This window comes from Mobula hypostoma, chromosome 2, assembly GCF_963921235.1.
Source record: "Mobula hypostoma chromosome 2, sMobHyp1.1, whole genome shotgun sequence".
Lineage (NCBI taxonomy): Eukaryota > Metazoa > Chordata > Chondrichthyes > Myliobatiformes > Myliobatidae > Mobula > Mobula hypostoma.
In genome coordinates this window covers 56,786,595-56,812,833 of record NC_086098.1, presented here as the reverse complement: position 1 = coordinate 56,812,833, position 26,239 = coordinate 56,786,595, and the positions used below count along the sequence as shown (strand labels likewise).

At 41.1% G+C, this 26,239-nt stretch overlaps 1 protein-coding gene across 3 annotated transcripts in view; it reads right to left on the bottom strand.

Annotated features, from left to right (window-relative positions):
• The window catches only part of nbas (NBAS subunit of NRZ tethering complex), a 322,014-nt gene that overhangs the window by 251,733 nt on the left and 44,042 nt on the right, over positions 1–26,239 (bottom strand). For all 3 annotated transcript variants that reach the window (XM_063037332.1, XM_063037350.1, XM_063037341.1), the window contains exons 14-20: positions 25,612–25,805; positions 24,396–24,650; positions 16,322–16,447; positions 15,696–15,847; positions 11,981–12,118; positions 5,191–5,269; positions 4,629–4,733 (exon numbers count right to left, since the gene is read on the bottom strand). In XM_063037332.1, coding sequence (XP_062893402.1) covers positions 4,629–4,733; positions 5,191–5,269; positions 11,981–12,118; positions 15,696–15,847; positions 16,322–16,447; positions 24,396–24,650; positions 25,612–25,805 — 1,049 coding nt within the window. The remainder of the gene's footprint in view (positions 1–4,628; positions 4,734–5,190; positions 5,270–11,980; positions 12,119–15,695; positions 15,848–16,321; positions 16,448–24,395; positions 24,651–25,611; positions 25,806–26,239) is intronic.

Genomic DNA, 26,239 nt, shown 5'->3' with positions numbered 1-26,239 from the left:
GAAGGAGATGGAAAGAGTACCCAGGAGATAAACTATATTTTTTATATATAATGTCAGCAAATGTGCAGTTAAAAAAGACAGCTGACGGAACAGAAAGTGTCAACTGAAATAACAAAAGCTGAGCTCAGAAAAGGAATGGGGGAGAAGAAAGAAATTGGAGCGAGATGAAAGTTTGAAATTCGAGTTTAGTAGTTTCACTTGCTAAATTAAAGAAGAAAGTATAGTCACAGTTTACCATGTGGTTTAAATCTTAGTGACAAGTCCAGTAGCTTATTGCACCAGTTGGAGATGAGTATGGACACAATAGAAGAGTTTAAGTCTTCGAAACAGAAGAGTGTTCCAAAAATGAGCAACTTTGGAGGGGCCCAATCCTATCTTTGTGTTAAAGCCAGATCAGACTTCACATGGTGAAAATCTGCCTCTCTTGAATAAAAGGTTTAAGCTGAGGAAAACAGTAATTGTTTGAAAAAGAACAGATGAAGGTTGAGACTGTTTCAGCTGACTTCTCTTACAACTCTACCTCCCACAACCATTATCATTGCTGCTGCCTCATTTCATTCATTGTTGAAACATACATATCCTACTAAGACTTTATCATTAATTATCTGCAGGCTCCAACTGCCCCAACTGTTATCCCAGTAAGTGTTGAGGTCATGTTCTTCTGCAATTCATTTTAAGACCGTAAGATATGGCAGCAGAATTAGGCCATTTGGACCATCAAGTCTGCTCTACCATACTATCATGGCTAATCTAATTTTCCTCGCACCTCTAATATCTTGCTTTCTCCCCATATCTCTTCATGCCTTGACCAATCAAGAATTTATCAACATTTGCCTTAAATATACATAAAGGTTTAGCCTCCACCGCCACCTGTGGCAAGGAATTCCACAGTCTCACCACTCTCTGGCTAAAGAAATTCCCACTGAAAATACACCTATTGTTGAGGGGGGCTAGCTACTGGGGTACTCTGCACTGGCTCCTTAACTCCTTTTCCCTTTCTGTCACCCAATTTCCTGTCTCCTACACCTTGGGTGTAACTACCTTTCTATATGCCTTATCCATTACCCCTTCAGTCTCCCAAATCGAGTTCAACCAGTTCCAGCTCAACGCGGATTGTTAAAAGCTGCAGCTGGATGCGCCTCTCACAGCTGCAGTCATCAGGGATACAGGAGATCTCCCTGCCTTCCCACATCCCGCAAGAGGAACATTCAACAATCATGCCTGGCATCTCTACCTTCCTAACTGAGCAGTTATAAGGGGAAGGGAAAGGAAGGGAAAAAAACTTAACCCAGACCTTTTCTTTGAAGCCGCTGAAGTCTCAAAGAGCTAAAGCCTCAATATCACCACTCTGACGATGGTCACTGTGCTTGCCCTTGCCTTCCTTTAATTTGCTTTTGTTAATCAATCACAAACACAGATTGGTTGCTGGTCAAAGCTTTCTTACACTGCCGCAATACGCTGCTGCTGCCTTTTTCTGCTGGGGCAGTGGACCTGAGTGAAATCCCATCTTCTCAAGCTTCCAACATCCTGGCTGCTGGTGAAAGCTCTCTTACAGTTTCAGACACTTCTGGTAATAAGTACTGAACGATCACTCTCCTAGAACACATTCAGTATCCTTACTCCTCAGTGCTTCTGCCAAGTGGCACAAAATATTCACCACCTGGGAGAAATCACATGGATGCAATATTGGATCTCCTGTTAGGAAACGAGTTGACAAGTGACAGAAGTCTGTGTAGTGGAGCATTTTGGTTCCAGTGATCATAACACCATTAGTTTCACCTTGATCATGGACAAGGATAGATCTGGTCCTAGGGTTGAGGTTCTTAACTGGAAGAAGGCCAAATTTGAAGAAATGAGAAAGGATCCAAAAAGCGTGGATTGGGACAGGTTGTTCTCTGGCATGGATGTGATCGGTAGGTGGGAAACCTTCAAAGCAGAAATTTTGAGAGTGCAGAATTTGTATGTTCCTGTCAGGATTAAAGGCAAGGTGAATAGGAATAAGGAACCTTGGTTCTCAAGGGATATTGCAACTCTGATAAAGAAGAAGAGGGAGCTGTATGACGTGTATAGGAAGCAGGAAGTGAATAAGGTGCTTGAGGAGTATAAGAAGTGCAAGAAAATACTTAAGAAAGAAATCAGGAGGGCTAAAAGAAGACATGAGGGTGCCTTGGCAGTCAAAGTGAAGGATAATCCAAAGAGCTTTTACAGGTATATTAAGAGCAAAAGGATTGTAAGGGATAAAATTGATCCTCTTGAAGATCAGAGTGGTCAGCTATGTGCGGAACCAAAGGAAATGGGGGAGATCTTAAATAGGTTTTTTGCGTCTGTGTTTACTAAGGAAACTGGCATGAAGTCTATGGAATTAAGGGAAACAAGTAGTGAGACCATGGAAACTGTACAGATCGAAAAGGAGGAGGTCCTTGCTGTCTTGAGGAAAATTAAAGTGGATAAATCCCCGGGACCTGACAGGGTGTTCCCTCGGACCTTGAAGGAGACTAGTGTTGAAATTGCAGGGGCCCTGGCAGAAATATTTAAAATGTCGCTGTCTACAGGTGAGGTGCCGGAGGATTGGAGAGTGGCTCATGTTGTTCCGTTGTTTAAAAAAGGATCGAAAAGTAATCCGGGAAATTATAGGCCAGTAAGTTTAACGTCGGTAGTAGGTAAGTTATTGGAGGGAGTACTAAGAGACAGAATCTACAAGCATTTGGATAGACTGGGACTTATTAGGGAGAGTCAACATGGCTTTGTGCATGGTAGGTCATGTTTGACCAATCTATCGGAGTTTTTCGAGGAGGTTACCAGGAAAGTGGATGAAGGGAAGGCAGTGGATATTGTCGACATGGACTTCAGTAAGGCCTTTGACAAGGTCCCGCATGGGAGGTTAGTTAGGAAAATTCAGTCGCTGGGTATACATGGAGAGGTGGTAAATTGGATTAGACATTGGCTCGATGGAAGAAGCCAGAGAGTGGTGGTAGAGATTTGCTTCTCTGAGTGGAGGCCTGTGACTAGTGGTGTGCCACAGGGATCAGTGCTGGGTCCATTGTTATTTGTCATCTATGTCAATGATCTAGATGATAATGTGGTAAATTGGATCAGCAAGTTTGCTGATGACACAAAGATTGGAGGTGCAGTAGACAGTGAGGAAGGTTTTCAGAGCCTGCAGAGAGACTTGGACCAGCTGGAAAAATGGGCTAAAAAATGGCAGATGGAGTTTAATACTGACAAGTGTGAGGTATTGCACGTTGGAAGGACAAACCAACGTAGAACATACAGGGTTAATGGTAAGGCACTAAGGAGTGCAGTGGAACAGAGGGATCTGGGAATACAGATACAAAATTCCCTAAAAGTGGCGTCACAGGTAGATAGGGTCGTAAAGAGAGCTTTTGGTACATTGGCCTTTATTAATCAAAGTATTGAGTATAAGAGCTGGAATGTTATGATGAGGTTGTATAAGGCATTGGTGAGGCCGAATCTGGAGTATTGTGTTCAGTTTTGGTCACCAAATTACAGGAAGGATATAAATAAGGTTGAAAGAGTGCAGAGAAGGTTTACAAGGATGTTGCCGGGACTTGAGAAACTCAGTTACAGAGAAAGGTTGAATAGGTTGGGACTTTATTCCCTGGAGCGTAGAAGAATGAGGGGAGATTTGATAGAGGTATATAAAATTATGATGGGTATAGATAAAGTGAATGCAAGCAGGCTTTTTCCACTGAGGCAAGGGGAGAAAAAAACCAGAGGACATGGGTATAGGGTGACGGGGGAAAAGTTTAAAGGGAACATTGGGGGGGGCTTCTTCACACAGAGATTGGTGGGAGTATGGAATGAGCTGCCAGACGAGGTGGTAAATGCGGGTTCTTTTTTAACATTTAAGAATAAATTGGACAGATACATGGATGGGAGGTGTATGGAGGGATATGGTCCGTGTGCAGGTCAGTGGGACTAGGCAGAAAATGGTTCGGCACAGCCAAGAAGGGCCAAAAGGCCTGTTTCTGTGCTGTAGTTTCTATGGTTTAGTCAGCAGCATAAGTTTTATTCAGCCATGCTTACCCTGAAATCATGACTTTTTCAAGCTCAAATATGTCTTTGTTGGGAGTTAATTTGCTGCGTGGATCAAAACATGGTAGTCTGTCTGATTTTATTCTTATTCATTAAAATGTTTAATATAACTAAGTGCATTGTCAGGCCACTTCATATACTAATTAAGATTCAATCATTTTAAAGTAGGACAGGAGATAAGCCAGTCCAAGCTAGAAAACATTGGCTTCTCCAAAAGGTTATTAATGAACCAGCTTAGTTTTTATGATAATCTGGTAGCAAGTTGGCCACTCTTACCAACGTGAGTTTTTAAAAACCAATTTGAATTCTCAAACTGCTGTGGAGACACTGTTTATTCTCTAGATTATTGCACTATACCTCCGCTTAATTCAGCAACAAAACTATTACATTGCTTATGGAGTTTGGTATGAAAATAACTAGGTCTTGAGACCCAAAAATCCATTTGCATTAATTGTACTGTTTTGGCTGCTGATTTTGCTTTTAAAAGACAGATTAGCAAACCAAATTAATTACCTTGAAGAGAAGAAATCTTAATACGACTAACATTTGTGTTTTCAGAAAATTTACCATACCCTTGCATATGTTCTTGCTGATAATACAATGTTCTGACTCCTAAATTTTTTGAAGAATTCTGAGTCATATCTTTGCTCTGCAGCATGAAGCCCTCCAAGGATTTCCTGTGAACAAAAATTACAAATCACTTCACCCAAGTATTAGAACAAAGCCATACAGTATTGAGTCTGTGTATATTTAACTTCTGATTATTACTGTGAACCACTATCATTTCCCAAATAACAAAGTCAATGCCTCACAATGACAGCAGCAATTAAACTCAAAAAATATGCAATATCACAATTCCCTTTGGCAGGTCTACTAAACAAGCAAAAATCAAACTAACTGTTCATGCTGTAAGTCTGAAATAAAGGACATTCCTTCATCAGATAATGATCCACAACAAGCTGATGAAGAGTCTTCGACCTGAAACTTTAACTATCTTCCTCTTTGCGTAGATGATGCCTCACCAGTTGAATGTTGAGCATCTTCCATTTTTATTTCACATTATATGAAAACCATGACTCTAAGTCCTGAAATAACTAGATTTATAGGATAAACTTTAATGAAATATTTTCATACCTCATAAGTTGCTAGACGATTTAAGTAGGTTAATAGCTTCAATCTACAACGACAAAGTTCTTTCTGTTCAAGTGTCAACCTGGGAAAAGAAAGCTACTGTTACAATTGTCAAATGGTGTAAGCTGAATCTGAAGCTTAACATCAGTAAGACAAAAAAGCTGGCGATGGACTTTAGGAAGATTAAGCCTACACTGCTCCGTTACTACTGATGGTGGCGACGTGGAGGTGGTGAAGGCCTACAAATGCCTGGTGGTGCACCTGGATGACAGACTGGAGTGGAGCAACACAGAAGCTGTGGACAAGAAGGGCCAGAGTTGCCTCTACACCCTGATGAGACTGAGATCCTTTGATGTAGGCCTTTCCTTCACATGTTCTACCAGTCTGTTTTTTCCAGTACAATCTTCTATGCGGTGGTATGCTGGGGCAATGGCATCAACACGGGTGATGCCAACAGCTCAAACTGATTAGAAAGACTGGCCTTGTTATAGGAGTCAAACTGGACACACTGGAGGCTGTGGTAGAACAAAGGACCTTATGGAAAATCCTGGGAATTCTGGACCATGTTTCTCATCCCTGCATACCACCTTGGGTGAATAGAGGAGCATTTTTAGTAATAGATGAAGACAACTGCACTGGTCCAAAGAGTGCTATATGAGGTTATTCTTACCTTCAGCATTAGATTCTATAATGAGTCTACAACTGGGGAAGTGATGACTTCCTCCTGTTAGACTGCTTGAGGCCATGAGACCATAAGACCATAAGACAAAGGAGCAGAAGTCAGCCATTCAGCCCATCAAGTCTGCTCCACCATTTTATCATGAGCTGATCCATTCTCCCATTTAGTCCCACTCCCCCGCCTTCTCACCATAACCTTTGATGCCCTGGCTACTCAGATACCTATCAATCTCTGCCTTAAATACACCCAATGACCTGGCCTCCACTGCTGCCCGTGGCAACAAATTCCATAGATTCACCACCCTCTGGCTAAAAAAAATTCTTCGCATTTCTGTTCTGAATGGGCGCCCTTCAATCCTTAAGTCATGCCCTCTCGTACTAGACTCCCCCATCATGGGAAACAACTTTGCCACATCCACTCTGTCCATGCCTTTCAACATCCGAAATGTTTCTGTGAGGTCTCCCCTCATTCTTCTAAACTCCAAGGAATACAGTCCAAGAGCGGACAAATGTTCCTCATATGTTAACCCTCTCATTCCCGGAATCATTCTAGTGAATCTACTCTGTACCCTCTCCAACGTCAGCACATTCTTTCTTAAATAAGGAGACCAAAACTGCCCACAGTACTCCAAGTGAGGTCTCACCAACGCCTTATAGAGCCTCAACATCACATCCCTGCTCCTATACTCTATTCCTCTAGAAATGAATGCCAACATTGCATTCGCCTTCTTCACTACTGACTCAACCTGGAAGTTTACTTTAAGGGTATCCTGTACGAGGACTCCCAGTTCCCGTTGCATCTCAGAACTTTGAATTCTTTCCCCATTTAAATAATAGTCCGCCCATTTATTTTTTTTCCAAAGTGCATAACCATACACTTTCCAACATTGTACTTCATTTGCCACTTCTCTGCTCATTCTTCCAATCTATCCAAGTCTCTCTGCAGACTCTCCGTTTCCTCAGCACTACCGGCCCCTCCACCTATCTTCGTATCGTCAGCAAACTTAGCCACAAAGCCATCTATTCCATAATCCAAATCGTTGATGTACAATGTAAAAAGAAGCGGCCCCAACACGGACCCCTGTGGAACACCACTGGTAACCGGCAGCCAACCAGAATAAGATCCCTTTATTCCCACTCTGTTTCCTGCCAATCAGCCAACGTTCTATCCACGTACGTAACTTTCCTGTAATTCCATGGGCTCTTATCTTGTTAAGTAGCCTCATGTGTGGCACCTTGTCAAAGGCCTTCTGAAAATCCAAATATACAACATCCACTGCATTTCCCTTGTCTAGCCTACTGGTAATTTCCTCAAAAAATTGTAATAGGTTTGTCAGGCAGAATTTTCCTTCAAGGAATCCATGCTGAGTTCTGCCTATCTTGTCATATGCCTCCAGGTACTCTGTAACCTCATCCTTGACAATTGACTCCAACAACTTCCCAACCACGGATGTCAAGCTAACAGGTCTATAATCTCCTTTTTGCTTCCTTGCCCCCTTCTTAAATAGCGGAGTGACATTTGCGATCTTCCAGTCCTCTGGAACCATGCCAGAATCTATCGACTTTTGAAAGATCATCGCTAATGCCTCCGCAATCTCCACAGCTACTTCCTTCAGAACAAGAGGGTGCATTCCATCTGGTCCGGGAGATTTATCTACCTTTAGACTATTCAGCTTCCTGAGTACTTTCTCTGTTGTAATTGTGACTGCACACACTTCTCTTCCCTGCCACCCTTGAGTGTCCGGTATACTGCTGATGTCTTCCTCAGTGAAGACTGATGCAAAATACTCATTCAGTTCCTCTGTCATCTCCTTATCTCCCATTACAATTTCTCCAGCATCATTTTCTATCAGTCCTATATCTACTCTCACCTGTCTTTTACTCTTTATATACTTGAAAAAGCTTTTAGTATCCTCTTTGATATTATTTGCTAGCTTCCTTTCATAGTTAATCTTTTCCCTCTTAATAACCTTCTTGGTTTCCTTTTGTAAGGTTTTAAAAACTTCCCAATCCTCTGTCTTCCCACTAATTTTTGCTTCCTTGTATGCCCCCTCCTTTGCTTTAACTTTGGCTTTGACTTCTCGTCAACCACAGTTGCACTCGAAAATTTCATCTTTTTTGGAATATACCTGTCTTGCACCTTCCTCACTTCTCGCATAAACTCCAGCCACTGCTGCTCTGCTGTCTTTCCCGCCACTGTTCCTTTCCAGTCAACTTTGGCCAGTTCCTCTCTCATGCCACTGTAATTTCCTTTACTCCACTGAAATACCGACACATCAGATTTTGGCTTCTCTTTTTCTAATTTCACAGTGAACTCAATCATGTTATGATCACTGCCTCCTAAGGGTTCCTTCACCTCAATCTCTCTAATTACCTCCAGTTCATTACACAATACCCAATTCAGTACAGCCGATCTCCTAGTGGGCTCAACAACCTGTTCTAAAAAGCCATCTCGCAGACATTCTACAAATTCTCTCTTTTGAGATCCAGTGCCAACCTGATTTTCCCAATCCACTCGCGTGTTAAAATTCCCCACAATTATCATAACACTGCCCTTCTGACAAGCCTTTTCTATTTCCAGTTGTAATTTGTAGTCCACATCCCTGCAGCTGTTTGGAGGCCTATAAATAACTACCATCAGGGTCCTTTTATCCCTGCTATTTCTTAGCTCAACCCATAAAGATGCTGCACCTTCCGATCCTATATCACCTCTTTCTAATGATTTAATATCATTTCTTACCAATAAAGCCTCCCCCTCTGCCTACCATCCTACCCTTCCGATACATCGTGTATCCTTGGACATTCAGCTCCCAAAGACATGCATCCTTTAGCCAGGTCTCAGTCATGGCCACAATATCATACCTGCCAATCTGTAGCTGTACGACAAGATCATCCACCTTATTCCTTATGCTGCGGGCATTTAAGTATGACACCTTAAGACCAGTATTTGATACTTTTCGCTTTGATTCACTGCAACTTTATTGCACTGCAACTCATTCCAATGGCTACAAATTTGCCCCATCACCTGCCTGTCTTTCCTGACATCTTTACTGCTCACTATCTTAGATTTATTTCTGTTTTCCCCTTCCTCCGCTCTGTCATTCCAGTTCCCATCCCCCTGCCAAATTAGTTTAAACCCTCCCTAACAGCTCTGTTAAACTTTCCCGCCAGGATATTGGTCCCCTTCGGGTTCAGGTGTAACCTGTCCTTTTTGAACAGGTCATACTTCCCCCAGAAGAGATCCCAATTATCCAAGAATCTGAAGCCCTGCCCCCTACACCAGTCTCTCAGCCTGATTCTACTATTCTTGCCCTCGCTAGCACGTGGCACAGGTAGCAATCCCGAGATTACTACTCTGGAGGTCCTGCTTCTCAGCTTCCTTCCTAACTCCTGGAAATCTCTCTTCAGGACCTCCCCCTTTGTCCTATCGATGTCGTTGGTACCAACATGTACCAAGACAACTGGCTGGTCACCCTCCCCCTTCAGAATATTCAGGACCCGATCCGAGACATCCCGTACCCTGGCACCTGGGAGGCAACACACCATGCGGGGTATCTCTATCAGGCTCACAGAATCTCCTGTCCGTTCCCCTGACTATGGAATCCCCTACGACTACCGCATTCCTCTTCTCCCTCCTTCCCTCCTGCACGACAGCGCTAGGCTCTTATTTTTTATTCTTTCTATTTCTCTTCTAATATGTATATCTGTGCACTTGTAATGCTACCGTGACACTGTAATTTCCTTTAGGATCAATATATTATCTATTACTGTGCATCTCATTTTCTTATATATTCCAGTATTTTCTTTGATGCTTCCAATACAATGTATTGCCACAAATACAGAATTGTACACATTCCTGGATAACAGAAAAATACTATCAGTAACAAAACCAAGTAGTTTGAACCGTATTTTGTTTAGCTGAATGATACAGTGCAAAAATGCAATAGTTTAATGAATGATCATATGCTGAAAAACAATAAAATTACAGGTGAAGGAAATAATAACCATAATTTTAGCACTGTTGATGCTTCACACAAGGACCCAAGAGCAGAATTTCATTAAGTATTAACAGGCTGGTGTTTCATTCAAATATTCAAACAATAAATATAAGTAAACTTTTCCATTTAAAGCGTTGCCTATACAAATATACAAGTAATATAAAAGGACAATCTACTGTTAACCGCAAGACCTTTAACAGTGTTGAAATACAAGCAAGGCTGCAGGCCCGGATGGTGTCAGTACCAGGGTGCTCAGAGCCTGTGCCCCTCAGCTATTTGGAGTACTTCGCCATGTATTCAACCTGAGCCTGAGGCTCCGGAGGGTTCCTGTATTGTGGAAGACGTCCTGCCTCATCCCTATGCCGAAGACGCCGCGCCCCAGCGGCCTCAATGACTACAAACCGGTGGCATTGACCTCCCACATCATGAAGACCCTGGACATACATGTTCTGGAGCTGCTCCAGCCTATGGTCAGGCCACACTTAGATCCCCTCCAGTTCGCCTACCAGCCCCGACTAGGAATTGAAGATGCCATCGTCTTCCTGCTGAACCATGTCTACGCCCACCTGGACAAGCCAGCGAGCACTGTGAGGGTCATGTTTTTTGACTTCTCCAGTGCGTTCAACACCATCAGCCCTGCTCTGCTGGGGGAGAAGCTGACAGCAATGCAGGTGGATGCTTTCCTGGTGTCATGGATTCTCGATTACCTGACTGGCAGACCACAATACGTGTGCTTGCAACACTGTGTGTCCGACAGAGTGATCAGCAGCACTGGGGCTCCACAGGGGACTGTCTTGTCTCCCTTTCTCTTCACCATTTACACCTCGGACTTTAACTACTGCACAGAGTCTTGTCATCTTCAGAAGTTTTCGGATGACTCTGTCATAGTTGGATGCATCAGCAAGGGAGATGAGGCTGAGTACAGGGCTACGGTAGGAAACTTTGTCACATGGTGTGAGCAAAATTATCTGCAGCTTAATGTGAAAAAGACTAAGGAGCTGGTGGTAGACCTGAGGAGAACTAAGGTACCGGTGACCCCTGTTTCCATCCAGGGGGTCAGTGTGGACATGGTGGAGGATTACAAATACCTGGGGATACGAATTGACAATAAACTGGATTGGTCAAAGAACACTGAGGCTATCTACAAGAAGGGTCAGAGCCGTATCTATTTCCTGAGGACTGAGGTCCTTTAACATCTGCCGGACGATGCTGAGGATGTTCTACAAGTCTGTGGTGGCCAGTGCCATCATGTTTGCTGTTGTGTGCTGGGGCAGCAGGCTGAGGGTGGCAGACACCAAAAGAATCAACAAACTCATTCATAAGGCCAGTGATGTTGTGGGGATGGAACTGGACTCTCTCACGGTGGTGTCTGAAAAGAGGATGCTGTCTAAGTTGCATGCCATCTTGGTCAATGTCTCCCATCCACTACATAATGTACTGGGTGGGCACAGGAGTACATTCAGCCAGAGACTCAGAGATGCAACACAGAGCGTCATAGGAAGTCACTCCTGCCTGTGGCCATCAAACTTTACAACTCCTCCCTTGGAGGGTCAGACATCCTGAGCCAATAGGCTGGTCCTGGACTTATTTCATAATTTACTGGCATAATTTACATATTACTATTTAACTATTTATGGTTCTATTACTATTTTTTTATGGAACAACTGTAACAAAAACCAATTTCCCCCGGGATCAATAAAGTATGACTATGACTATACAGAGAGATTTTGGGGACCAAGTCCATAGCTTTCTTAAGCTTACAGTTCTTCCAAACTCCAAATATTCTCCCTGCAATTAATAGATTCAGTAAGTGTGTTATCTTTAGTGAACTCAGGAACGCTGGCACCACATGACTATATACTCAAATGCATGCTTGGAGCATTTACAAGTCCAAAACTAAATTAATAAAACTCTAAGCAAGCAACACCTGCATTTATGATTATCTACTGTCAGTAACAGGATATAGATACAAAAAAAAATCCTGCTTTGCCATGACATGTCAATGAGGAGGGAAGAGGAGAAGATAAAGAGAAAAGCAAAAATAATTTAAATAATTCGATCCCATTTCCAATGTTGCCATACTTTGCTGGAAATTGAAAATCAATGCATGGACTCACATGGAAAAGTCCACAAGCTGGAGCAGCTCCTGCCTCTTTGTAGCCTCCCGTTCTTTTCTTCTCTGCACTTCCTCAATTGGTGACATGAAATCCTCATAGGGAAGTTCATCGAAGTCCAGATTCCCAGGCAAGATGAATCTGTTAAAAAGGAAAATGAAAAATACTCTCATGGACCACGTGGTATTTCGACTTCTATTATATACACAATTATCAACCTACTACCTTTGTAATGAACTGCAATAATTCTATCAGATAAAAGATTAATATGCCAGTTTACTGCCTGATTTTATAACACTGTGCAAAATTATTGCTCCCCAAACCATATTTCACAGGGGTTACAGTAGAACAGTAGATTTTATGAGTGTTGTAAGGATATCTATGACATTTTCTACCAACTAAGATTCAAATAATTAAAGTGAAACCACTGTAGCCTTGAATTTTAAGTTATGGACATACTGGCTTGAGAACATCAACCAACAACTATAAAAATAAAATATATTTTGTTTGAAATAAATTAGAACAAAACAGGTACACAGAATACAACGAAAACATTTGTCACCATGAAAATCGCAATATTTATAATGTGTAACTGAAAGAGATAGGAACAGATAAGTTAGAAAAGCGTTTAATTGGAGTAAGGGGAAATATGAGGCTATCAGGCAGGAAGTTGGAAGCTTAAATTGGGAACAGATGTTCTCAGGGAAAAATACGGAAGAAATGTGGCAAATGTTCAGGGGATATTTGTATGGAGTTCTGCATAGGTACGTTCCAATAAGACAGGGAAGTTATGGTAGGGTACAGGAACCGTGGTGTACAAAGGCTGTTGAAAATCTAGTCAAGAAGAAAAGAAAAGTTTACAAAAGGTTCAGAGAGCAAGGTAATGTTAGAGATCTAGAAGGTTATAAGGCTAATAGAAAGGACCTTAAAAAGGAAATTAGGAGAGCCAGAAGGGGTCATGAGAAACATAGAAACATAGAAAATAGGTGCAGGAGTAGGCCATTTGGCCTTTCGAGCCTGCACCGCCATTTATTATGATCATGGCTGATCATCCAACTCAGAACCCCACCCCAGCCTTCCCTCCATACCCCCTGATCCCCGTAGCCACAAGGGCCATATCTAACTCCCTCTTAAATATAGCCAATGAACTGGCCTCAACAGTTTCCTGTGGCAGAGAATTCCACAGATTCACCACTCTCTGTGTGAAGAAGTTTTTCCTAATCTCGGTCCTAAAAGGCTTCCCCTTTATCCTCAAACTGTGACCCCTTGTTCTGGACTTCCCCAACATCGGGAACAATCTTCCTGCATCTAGCCTATCCAATCCCTTTAGGATTTTATACATTTCAATCAGATCCCCCCTCAATCTTCTAAATTCCAACGAGTACAAGCCCAGTTCATCCAGTCTTTCTTCATATGAAAGTCCTGCCATCCCAGGAATCAATCTGGTGAACCTTCTTTGTACTCCCTCTATGGCAAGGATGTCTTTCCTCAGATTAGGGGACCAAAACTGCACACAATACTCCAGGTGTGGTCTCACCAAGGCCTTGTACAACTGCAGTAGTACCTCCCTGCTCCTGTACTCGAATCCTCTCGCTATAAATGCCAGCATACCATTCGCCTTTTTCACCGCCTGCTGTACCTGCATGCCCACTTTCAATGAGAAGGCCTTGGCGGGCAGGATTAAGGAAAACCCCAAGGCATTCTACAAGTATGTGAAGAGCAAGAGGATCAGACGTGAAAGAATAGGACCTATCAAGTGTGACAGTGGGAAAGTGTCTATGGAACCAGAGGAAATAGCAGAGGTACTTATGAATACTTCACTTCAGTATTCACAATGGAAAAGGATCTTGGTGATTGTAGTGATGACTTGCAGCAGACTGAAAAGCTTGAGCATGTAGATATTAAGAAAGAGGATGTGCTGGACGTTTTGGAAAGCATCAAGTTGGATAAGTCGCCGGGACCAGATGAGATGTACCCCAGGCTACTGTGGGAGACGAGGGAGGAGATTACTGAGCCTCTGGTGATGATCTTTGAATCATCAATGGGGATGGGAGTGGTTCCACATGTTGTTCCTTTATTCAAGAAAGGGAGTAGGGATAGCCCAGGATATTATAGACCAGTGAGCCTTACTTCAGTGGTTGGCAAGTTGATGGAGAAGATCCTGAAAGGCAGGATTTATGAATATTTGGAGAGGTATAATATGATTAGGAAGACTCAGCATGGCTTTGTCAAGGGCAGGTCATGCCTTATGAGCCTGATTGAATTTTTTGAGGATGTGACTAAACACACTGATGAAGGAATTGCAGTAGATATAGTGTATATGGATTTCAGAAAGGCATTTGATAAGGTACCCCATGCAAGGCTTATTGAGAAAGTAAGGAGGCAGGGGATCCAAGGGGACATTGCTTTGTGGATCCAGAACTGACTTGCCCATAGAAGGCAAAGAGTAGTTCTAGATGAGTCATATTCTGCATGGAGGTCGATCACCAGTGGCGTGCCTCAGGGATCCGTTTTGGGACCCTTACTCTTCGTGATTTTTATAAATGACCTGGATGAGGAAGTGGATGATGGGTTAGTAAGTTTGCTGATGACACAAAGGTTGGAGGTGTTGTGGATAGTGTGGAGAGCTGTCAGAGGTTACAGCAGGACATTGATACTGCCGAAAAACTGGGCTGAGAAGTGGCAGATGGAGTTCAACCCAGGTAAGTGTGAAGTGGTTCATTTTGGTAGGTCAAATATGATGGCAGAATATCGTATTAATGGTAAGACTCTTGGCAGTGTAGAAGATCACAGAGATCTTTAATCATTAATCGTGGAATTGAACTTAGGAGCCGAGAGGTAATGTTGCAGCTATATAGGACCCTGGTCAGACCCCACTTGGAGTACTGTGCTCAGTTTTGGTCGCCTTACTACAGAAAAGATGTGGAAGCCATAGAAAGGGTGCAGAGGAGATTTACAAGGATGTTGCCTGGATTGGGGAGCATGCCTAATGAGAACAGGTTGAGTGAACTCCGCCTTTTCTCCTTGGAGCGACAGAGGATGAGAGGTGACTTGATAGAGGTGTATAAGATGATGAGAGGCATTGAGCGTAAGGATAGTCGGAGGCTTTTTCCCAGGGCTGAAATGTTTGCCACAAGAGGATACAGGTTTAAGGTGCTGGGGAGTAGGTACAGAGGAGATATCAGGGGTAAGTTTTTTTACTCAGAGAGTGGTGTGTGTGTGGAATGGGCTGCTGGCAACAGTGGTGGAGGCGGATACGATAGGGTCTTTTAACAGACTTTTGGATAGGTACATGGAGCTTAGAAAAAATAGAGGGCTATGGGTAAGCCTAGTAATTTCTAAGGTAAGGACATGTTTGGCACAACTTTGTGGGCTGAAGGGCCTGTATTGTGCGGTAGGCTTTCTATGTTTCTATGAAAGAAATACTAAATAGGTGAATATGAGAAAATAGCATTAAATCATGTCAAAGTAAGGTACGCTTGCCACAAAATTCTTTAATCATTCACAAAATAATTTCATCCAGTTTTAACCAATATCAAAGGAAAACTAAGAAACAGTAGATTTTAACCTGTTGATATTTGGAAACAGAATACCATAACTTCTTGCAAACTGTAGACATTAATGCCACACTGAAAAATAAAACTAGATGTTACATTGCATATATGGGTAGAGAAGGAGGAGCAGAAAGTTATATAATTCTTAAAATCAACTGACAAACCTGCCTCTATCTTCTCCTTTTCCTATAGCAATAAGTGCCTCCAAGTCAGTGCCTTTCAGTCCATATTGAAGCAACTCCCTGGCTGCATCAACATTTTCAGGTACTCTTTCCACACATTCATGTAGGACCCAGGAGCGTTTCTTAATTTTACTCTGAAATAACAAGTGATATTAATTTTAAATAACAATCCTATTCACTTACTCAGAAATCAAAAGACAAAACAAATCATGAGTCTTAAGTCGAAACTGTGTCATCTGATAAGACACTGAGAACCAATGAAAATACAAATCAGAAATTGGTGCATGTTGGAGTTGCAAGATGATATCTGCAGAGTTCATTATGTGAGATGAAACTCATAACCTTAAAGAAATAACTCGTAAAATATATTGCTCTTTGTTAGAAGGTAATAAAGCTCTACTTGAATTAAGACCTAACTGTTAATTACAAAATTCTTGGCAGATAAAACAAATTATCAGGCAAGTCCATTAAAACAAATTTAAAGTAGATTTAAAATGCACTTCACAAAGAAAAGCTGAACTCTGTTGATGCAAAAATAAAATCTAAAAGCTAAACATGTGAAATTAGGTAATCTGCTGAAATAGTCAAGTTTTATGAAGAAAACATACCAAGTAATCCTGAATAGAAGCGATATTAACAGGTGATTTTCTCCATTGTCTTTGATATACTAGATCACTGTCAAGGTCATAGGCTTGTGCAAGACTCAATGCTTCACCATATTCTTCATTGTCAATCTGAAGAAGTACAGTTTTAAAAAGACAAATATACACAATGATTAATGATATTTTAAGACTAAAGCATGTCTGCCCAATGCAATCATTTTCTATCCAGCATTGCTTTAATATTTCTGACATTTCATTAGTTAGCATTTTATTTAAATACTCTAGTCAATAATTCCACACAAAAAAAAAGGAATCCAGATTTATTACCATTAATGGCTTTATTCAAGCCTGCATGCTAGATCAATTGTCCTTCAAGGAAGGTAATCTGCCATTTTCACCTGACACTGTCTCTATGTGATTTCAGATCTATGGCAAAACGGTTGACTCATAGTTGCCTTCTGAAAATGACCAGTCAAGCTACATACAAACACCATTTCCAGAAAAGTTGGGATATTTTCCAAAATGCAATAAAAACAAAAATCTGTGATATGTTAATTCATGTGAACCTTTATTTAACTGACAAAAGTACAAAGAAAAGATTTTCAATAGTTTTACCGACCAACTTAATTGTATTTTGTAAATATACACAAATTTAGAATTTGATGGCTGCAACACACTCAACAAAAGTTGGGACAGAGTTAAAATAAGATTGAAAAGTGCACAGAATATTCCAGTAACACCGGTTTGGAAGACTCCCCATTAAGCTGGCCAATTGGTAGCAGGTGAGGTATCATGACTGGGTATAAAAGTAGCGTCCATCAAAGGCTCAGTCTTTCCAAGCAAGGATGGGTCGTGGCTCACCCCTTTGTGCCAAAATTCGTGAGAGAATTGTTAGTCAGTTCAAAAGGAACATTTCTCAACGCAAGATTGCAGAGAATTTAGGTCTTTCAACATCTATTGTGAAAAGATTCAGAGAATTCAGTGCGTAAAGGGCAAGGTCGGAAACCACTGCTGAATGCGCCTGATCTTCGAGCCCTTAGGCGGCACTGCCTAAGAAACCGTCATGCTACTGTGACAATTATAGCCACCTGGGCTCAGGAGTACTTCGGAAAACCATTGTCAATCAACACAGTCTGTCGCTGCATCCAGAACTGCAACTGGAAACTGTATTACGCAAGGAGGAAGCCATACATAAACTCTATGCAGAAACGCTGGCGAGTTCTCTGGGCCCGAGCTCATCTCAGATGGACCGAAAGACTGTGGAACCGTGTGCTGTGGTCAGATGAGTCCACATTTCAGCTAGTTTTCGGAAAAAACGGGCGTTGAGTTCTCCGTGCCAAAGATGAAAACGACCATCCAGATTGTTATCAGCGAAAGGTGCAAAAGCCAGCATCTGTGATGGTATGGGGGTGCATGGGTGAGTTGCATGTATGTGAAGGTACCATTGACTCTGAGGCGTATATTAGGATTTTAGAGAGACATATGTTGCCATCAAGGCGATGTCTCTTCCCGGGACCTCCATGCTTATTTCAGGAGGACAATGCCAGACCACATTCTGCACGAGCTACAACAGCGTGGCTTTGTAGACACAGAGTGCGTGTGCTTGACTGGCCTGCTGCCAGTCCAGATCTATCTCCTATTGAGAATGTATGGCGCATCATGAAGAGGAGAATCAGACAACGGAGACCACGGACTGTTGAGCAGCTTAAGTCTTATATCAAGCAAGAATGGACAAAATTTCCAATTGCAAATCTACTACAATTAGTATCCTCAGTTCCAAAACGATTAAAAAGTGTTATTAAAAGGAAAGGTGATGTAACACAATGGTCTGGCCTCTGTCCCAACTTTTGTTGAGTGTGTTGCAGCCATCAAATTCTAAATTTGTGTATGTTTACAAAATACAATTAATTTGATCAGTAAAACTATTGAAAATCTTTTCTTTGTACTTTTGTCGGTTAAATAAAGGTTCACATGAATTAACATATCACAGATTTTTGTTTTTATTGCATTTTGGAAAATATCCCAATTTTTCTGGAAATGGGGTTTGTAATTAAATCAACACTTAAGCATGAACAATAAATGTTAGCCTTGTCGGCATATCCACCCCTCCCCACCCCCATCTAGTATTTGATGCATTTCGGCTATCTCTACATATCCATCCAAAGGGTGGTGATCAAAACAGTGTGCATGCTGTAGTACATTGGTTCACATACTGATCTCTTCTGTGCCTTGGCCAACAAGCGATACATTTCCTATATGCTTTCACAATTAATATATTTATCTGTCCTCCTACATTTAGATAACTACAGGCATCTCTACCCTTCCAAGTTTCTTAACATTTTTCATGTTTTCCCCTCTCCAAATTCATCAGGATGGACACAATCAATGGATCGTACCTGAAGTACAGTGAAGTAGAAAATTCTATCAGCCAAATTGCCCATATTGGTTTAATCTGAAAACTTCTATTCACGGTCTTACACCAAGTCCAAATCATTGAAACTAACCATCATTGCTAAGGAGGATTGGCACTGATTCCTTTGGAATCCTATCATACATCTTACCAATATTTAGAGATCCCACATACCTTTATATTTATAATTTTAAGAAAGAAGAATATGAAACAGTGAATGGCAATGAATTGTATCATCCCCTTTAATGAAGATGAATTTGAAGTATACAAGTAGAATTAAAGGTGTCAAACTTTGATAAGCCTATAAAATGACAACAACCTTGTCATGGTTTGGAGGCTTGTGTGACTCAGTGGCCCAGAGAGCCATGTTAGCTGGAGTCAGGGCTTTATGCTTTGGGGCTTGGTAGGGTCACCCATCCCAAACAGGTCAAAGAGTGGAGGCCAGACTAAGAGTTGTCCACCGGTCCTCCAGGTTCAGAGGTTCAGCTCAGGGCTAACAACCCTAACTGGTAAAACAAAATTGTTACAGAATCAGTAATGAAGAATTCTTCTACATCTGAGTGTGATGGTATTCCTCAGTCTTCACCTGGGACTTGCATGACTGACAGTAGTGAAAACCAAGGTGAAGCTACTGACATAATGAAGAAAGCCATCAACACCTCCAGAGATGGAGGACCATCATTGCTGCCCTAAATGCCAGCTACATAACAAGCACCAAGTAAGTAATCCAACAAAGGTATAAGGTGTTTTAAGAAATGTTATTGTTTATTGGCAAAGCCTTAAGAGCTGAAGGAAAAGAAAATGGAAATACGACAGACTACTCAAATTTAAACGTCTTGGATGCAAAAGTGCAAGTTTGCATCACCAACATTACTAGTCTGGTTGATTTAATTCTAAGGAGGCCACTTATGGAAGATTGTAGCTCACATGAAATCACTGTTTAGCAATTTTCATTCAAAAGGAATAAAACAAAATACATCCCATTTTCTCACACTACAAGTAAGCTCCCATATCTTTTGCAATGCATAGTTACCCAACAGTTCACAATAATACATTTCAAAGTGATACAAACACTGATGAGAAAAAAATAGGAAGCGGGAAGCTTATTTGGGACTCCTGGGAATGTAAGGATTATAAAAAGTCAAGAGAAGCATAACCTATAATAATCCATTTACACGAGTCTCACTTAACTAAATAGGGCACTGAACAACAAAGTCGAATATACTGTTCTTAATAAATACATACTGTAAATTGTGAAATATTGCTCAAGTCATATTCCAGGTTTCTTTCTTTCTTTTCTTTTTAAATCTTTTTATTGAGTAAGTATACAAAAAAGGTAAGCCATATAAACATTAATACAATGTTAAAATATAATAAAATTCCAAAAGATAACAATACCAAAAAGAAAATACTACAAACAATGTAATTTAAGCATAAGAAACCAAGATAACATAATAGTATACTAGATTTTATATATATCAATGGAAAAAAAAGAAAAAAAAACCCCCAAAAAAAACCCACCGTGCAACTAACTAAAAGCAAAGCAAAGCAATGGGCTAACTTGAAACCAAACAGAGTTAAACTTAAAATCACGTCCTCAATCCCGACCTCCATTAAAACAGTGAAAAAAAAACAAGAAGGGTAAATATTACATTAAATGAAAATATCGAATAAAAGGTCCCCAAATCTGTTCAAATTTAAATGAAGAATCATAAAGGTTACTTCTAATTTTCTCCAGATTCAAACATAAAATCGTCTCATATTCCAGGTTTAAAACCTTCCGAAGAAAAGGCACCAAATAAAATGTATACTCTATATAAAGGTTATTTCTCCAGAAATCATCATGCCTAATATTTTCACATGAACAGACAAGATAATGGAGAATGCAAATTTCAAAGCAAGTTGCTTTAAAGTGGTTGACAAGAATTTCAACTATAGGCTAATATCAGTGTTTTACTAAACTTACTGTTAAAGGTATACCTGTGGAAACAGAATTAATATTAATACACAGAATTTAGCAAAAATGTTCACTTTAATCTTCTTTCCACTCTGCTTTAGCATCTTATTTTCATGTGCTCATTGAGTCTTGAGCGTAATCCAGCATTTCTAATACCACTGCAACATTAAAAACTAATTCACAGCTATTAATTCATCTGTAACCACTCGATATTCTTGTATTCAGCATACTGGACCTCCATCTTTTAACATATTTCTTCATTTTGCTGGTCAGCCCTGTCTTTCTTCCATTATGATGAAAGAGCTTTACCCAGAAATGAAACAAAAAAATCTGCAAAAAGCTTCTACCATTGGTATAGTACTTTCCTTTGGCATATATCTTTCACCAAAAGATTAAAATTGTTATACATTACTCAGAAATGCAAGGTCTAGTATAAAGACCAAATGAATAATTAACACGTTAAATCAAAGTGAGACACTCAAACACAAAAAGGCTTCCTATGGTTAACTAGCATCTAGATTCTATCAACAATGAGTTGGTAATAGAAAAAGACTTTTTTTTCGAACAAGTTTATGATCTGATACTATCTTCATGAGAAAAATTCTCCCAAACAGATTATCAGCAACATCGCTGGAGATGCTAAGTATTATTTTTAAAGAAGATCAAAAACATAAATGTATATGATTTAGGGTAAAAATACTAACAGTTATATCAACCGTTCCAGGTTTATTGTCATTCAAACATGTACGCGTACACCACCGAACAGAACATCATTCCTCCAGACCAAGATGCACAACACAGTACATATAACTCTCACACAACACAAAGTAATATTACCACAAATAAATTAACTAATAGTAAAATGTATTCCAGAAGATTGGCATATAGCATAAGGTGTATTTACAACACAAATTAAAAAGTAAACAGTATAATGCTCCTGGCACTTCATACATGACGAGATCTGGGGGTGGTCAGGAAGTTCAATAATTTCACAGCCTGTAAGAAGTTATTTCCCATCATAACAGACATTGTCCTTATGCTACTGTATCTTCTGCCTTATGGTAGAGCATCAGATAGATTGTAGGATGGACGGGAGGGATCTTTGGAATTGTTAAGAGCCCTGGGTATGCAGCGGTCCTCATAAATATCTCGGATGGGTGGAAGAGAGACCCTGATGATCTTCTCAGCAGTCTTCGCAATTCTTTGTAGGGTCCTGCAGTCAGATGCCTTGCAATTCCTGTACCGGATAGTTATGTAGCTGGTCCAGACACTCTCAATGATGTTTCTACAAAAATTGGTTAGAATGGCGGGTGGGGGAGCCTCATTTGCCCCTCAATCTCCTTAGGAAGTGGAGTCGCTGCTGTGCTTTCTTGACTAAAAAGGTAGTGTTGAGGGACCAGGTGAGATCGTCTGTTATGTACACTCCCAGAAACTTGGTGCCCAACTCTCTCCACAGAGGAGCCATTTATGTGTATTGAGGAGTGGTCAGCCTGCACTTTCCTAAAAGTCCACAATCTTGTCAACATTGAGACTCGAGTGGGTATGCTCATACCATTCTACAAACCACTCTACCTCCTCTCTGGACGCAGTCTCATCGTTATTGCTGATCAGGCCAGTCACTGTTTTCATCAGTGAACTTGATTCGATTTGAGCTGCATCTCAATGTGCCCAGTAAGGTGTCAGCAGTGTGAACAGCAGCAGGCTGAGCGCGCAACCTTGGAGATGTGATGATTATCATGATGTAGCTAAAGATGTTGCTGCCAATACGGACTGACTGTGATCTTTCTGTCAATAAGGTGCAAGATCCAATTACAGAGAGAGGTACAGAGATCCAGTGAGGACAGTTCACCCACCAGCTTCTGAAGATTGATAATATTAAATGCCAAGCTGAAGTCGATAAACAGGATGCTGGTGTATTCCTCCGTCTCTGTGGCATCTGTTCTCAGGATGAGACTTTTCATTCTAGAATGAAAGACTCATCCTCCTTTTTCAAAGAACAGGGCTTCCTTTCCTGCACCATCAACGCTGCTGTCAACAGCATCGCTTCCATTTTGCGCACATCTGCCATTACCCCACCCTACCAGGGATAGGATTCCTCGTTCTCAACTACCACCCACCAGCCTCTGCGTCCAGTACATAATTCTCCAAAACTTCCACCACCTCCAGCGGGATCCCACCACCAAAGACACCTTCCGCCCCCACAACTTTCTGCTTTCCACAAGGATCACACCCTACACCAGTCCCTTGTCCATTCGTCCCTCCCCACTCATCTCCCTCCTGGCACTCATCCCTGCAAGCGGAACAAGTGGTACAGCTGCCCCTACACCTCCTCTCTCACTACCTTTCAGGAACCTGAACAGTCCATCCAAGTGAGGCAACATTTCACCTGTGAGTCTGTTGGGGTCATATACCATGTCCGGTGCTCCCAGTGTTGCCACCTGTATATCGGTGAGACCCAACATAGATTGGGAGACAACTTCGCTGAGCACCTACTGCCTGAAAAAGCAGGATAGCCCAGTGGCCACCCACTGTAGCTCCACTTCCTACTCTAATATGTTTATCCCTGGCCTTCTCCACTGTCGTGATGAGGTCACACTCAGGTTGAACAACACCTTATATTCCACTTGGGTAGCCTCCAACCTGATGGCAAGAACATCGATTTCTCAAACTTCCGGTAATCCCTCCCACTGCCCCGCTCCTTCACCATCTCCCATCGCCTTATTTCCTTCCCGCCCATCGCCTCACTCTGGTGCTCCTCCCCCCTTTTCTTTCTTCCATAACCTTCTGTCTCTTTCACCAATTTACTTCCCAGCTCTTTACTTCATTACCTCCCCCTTTAGGTCTCACCTATCACCTTGTGTTTCTCTCTCCCCTCCCCCCACATTTTAAATCTACTCCTCAGCCTGTTTTTTCTCCAGTCCTGCCAAAGGGTTTCAGCCTGAAACATTGACTGTCATCATTTCCTAGATGCTGCCAGGCCTGCTGAGTTCCTCCAGTATTTTGTATATGTTGCTTGGATTTCCAGTATCTGCAGATTTTCTCTTGTCTGTACTGGTGTAGGAGGCACCATTTTTCAGATGGTATAGGACGGAGTGGAGGGCAGAGGGGATGGCATTGCCAGTGGACCAATTTGAGCGATAAGCCAGCTAGAAAATGTCCAATGTAACAGGAAGATGGGATTTAATGTGATCCTCAAGCAGCCGCTCAAAGCACTTCATTATTGCTGAGGTTAGTGTCACTGGACAGTAATCATTAAGGCAGGTTACTACCACCCTCTTGGGCACTGGGTTGATAATAATTCATTGAAAATGATTCGTTGTTAGCAAAAAATTCTGACAGATAGTTTACTATCACCTAAAGATATGATGTTGTCAATACCAAAACCTCAAAGGCATGCAAGACAAATTCTTAGGAGTGAGCATTGGCCGTCAACCTGAAAAATGAACTCTGTTTCCACAGATTATGCCTGTCCAGCTGAGTATCGCCATTTGTATATCAGTTCACTTTTGCACATTGTGGATATCAAAATCTCATTTATGACACTGTGATCCACTAATATCTAATTAACACATTAGTTACCCAATGCTGTTTTACAATCAGTATATAAATCAATTGAACTTAATCTGGTGATATATTGCTTTGAACTGGACATGAACACTTCAAGTACATTTCCAATGTATTTCTTGGTTATTTATTTTCAAATTTATACTGACCTTTCTTTGATAAAGCTCCTCTGGAGTTGTGGACTTCAAACTTACAAGCCTATAGGTTTTTGTGATTGTTCGTGGTCGTTTTCGAGGTGGCGCAAATCGCTCCATTTCTGTGAGGTAATACAGGCCCTGTTTTACATAGCCAAAGTATCGAGCTTTGGCAGAGCACTCATCATCGGAGTCAGAATCTTCATCACCCTCATCATCTACTGAATTATTTTCCAAACGATATCTCTTGTGAGCCAGCTTTACTTCACACTGAAAAGTATATATACAAAAAAAAATGTATAGGGAAATCTTAAGCATTCAAATATCCAGCTTTTCCTTGTGAAAAAGTAGCCCTAACTTACGGAACAATTGACAAAACAGCAGAGATACAAAATCCAGCAAAGCAGATTTGACACATGCAAAGATCACATCTCCAACAAAAGCACATTTTAAGCCTCTGCAAATATTAAATAATTATTGGTGTGGATATTTCATTCAGCAAAATACAAAAACTCTCCAACGATTATTCTCAACGATTAAGAATGACTGTGGAGAATATTTTTCTTCCCCAGTAGTCAATGATGTGTTGAGGGGATTCCTGCAAACAGACATGTTTTCAGAGCTCACCAATGGAAAGGATGCAGATGAGAAGAGAGAGAGGCCAACGATATATCGTTAGGGATCATGCAAGGCAACACAGAGCAGGAAGTAAAGCCATAGCAGCTATTTCACTGGCTACAGCTGAATACATGAAAGTGGAAAACAAACAAGCATCATGCCATCATAGGATGACAGTGAAAAGGTAAGGGGTTAAAGAAAAAAGGTGTAGACAAAAGCCAAGATAAACCATGAGGCAAAAACCCAACAGAAGACTCAAATATCTGGCATTCTGGAAAAGTTGAGCAAGTATATGGAAGATTACAATGCAGTCAAGAATACTGAGTAGGAAAAATGGTTGGAGACAAGGGAATAAGGGTTGCAAAAATAAAGGTTCAAGTGCTGCTTTGTTATTAAGCGAAGAATTATCCCAGCAGTGTTGGGGAGGAAAAGAAATTGAGCCCATTGAAAATATTCAACAATTAAAAAATCTTGATTAAAATATGATAAAAGGCATGAAAGTTTTTTAAAAAATGAAAAAGAGAATTATTAAACATGTTCTATTATTAAAGTTTAAAGTTCTAGACATTCACAATTTTCATGCAAATCCACACAAATCAAAAATAATCAGTACCTCTAAGCTCATAAAGCTTCCGTCATGGGCTGCAGTAACTTGAGGTGAAGATTCAAACCATTCACAAGACTGTCCAAGCAGGTTTTTCAATGTTTTCACAGAGGAAACAGTAAGAGCGCCAGAACAGCGGGCCAGAATAACAGAATTATTGGCCCACCAGTTTACATCATTGAGGGGATAAAATGATGATCTGTCTGAAGGACAAGTGATATTGTAAAAATTAAAGTTCTTCCAAGGTAATTAAACAAGACAAGCTTAAGGAGATTTAAATACCCAGAAAAGAAAGGGAAATTTAATCTTGAAAATACTATCAAGGATCTTGAGCTTTCAGGTGCATATGACACATAAATTCTTCTCGGGCTTCCAGCCGGGTCCAAGTGTCAATTTTAACCAACGTTTCGCTTCATCAGGGATGATGACTGGGCATGTCTAGACCAGTGGTATATATACTTAACTCCTGTCGTCCGTCCCTCATGATTGGTTAGTCCTCAATCACTTGCTTAAAATTGTATTCCAGTACTTATTTAGAGCGAGACCTTAGTGTCTTTGTTGAAATTCTTATTCTCTATGCTTCCTTCACCAGGTAGTCCGAAAGGCCATGGGTGTGACACAGTATTTCTTGTGCCAT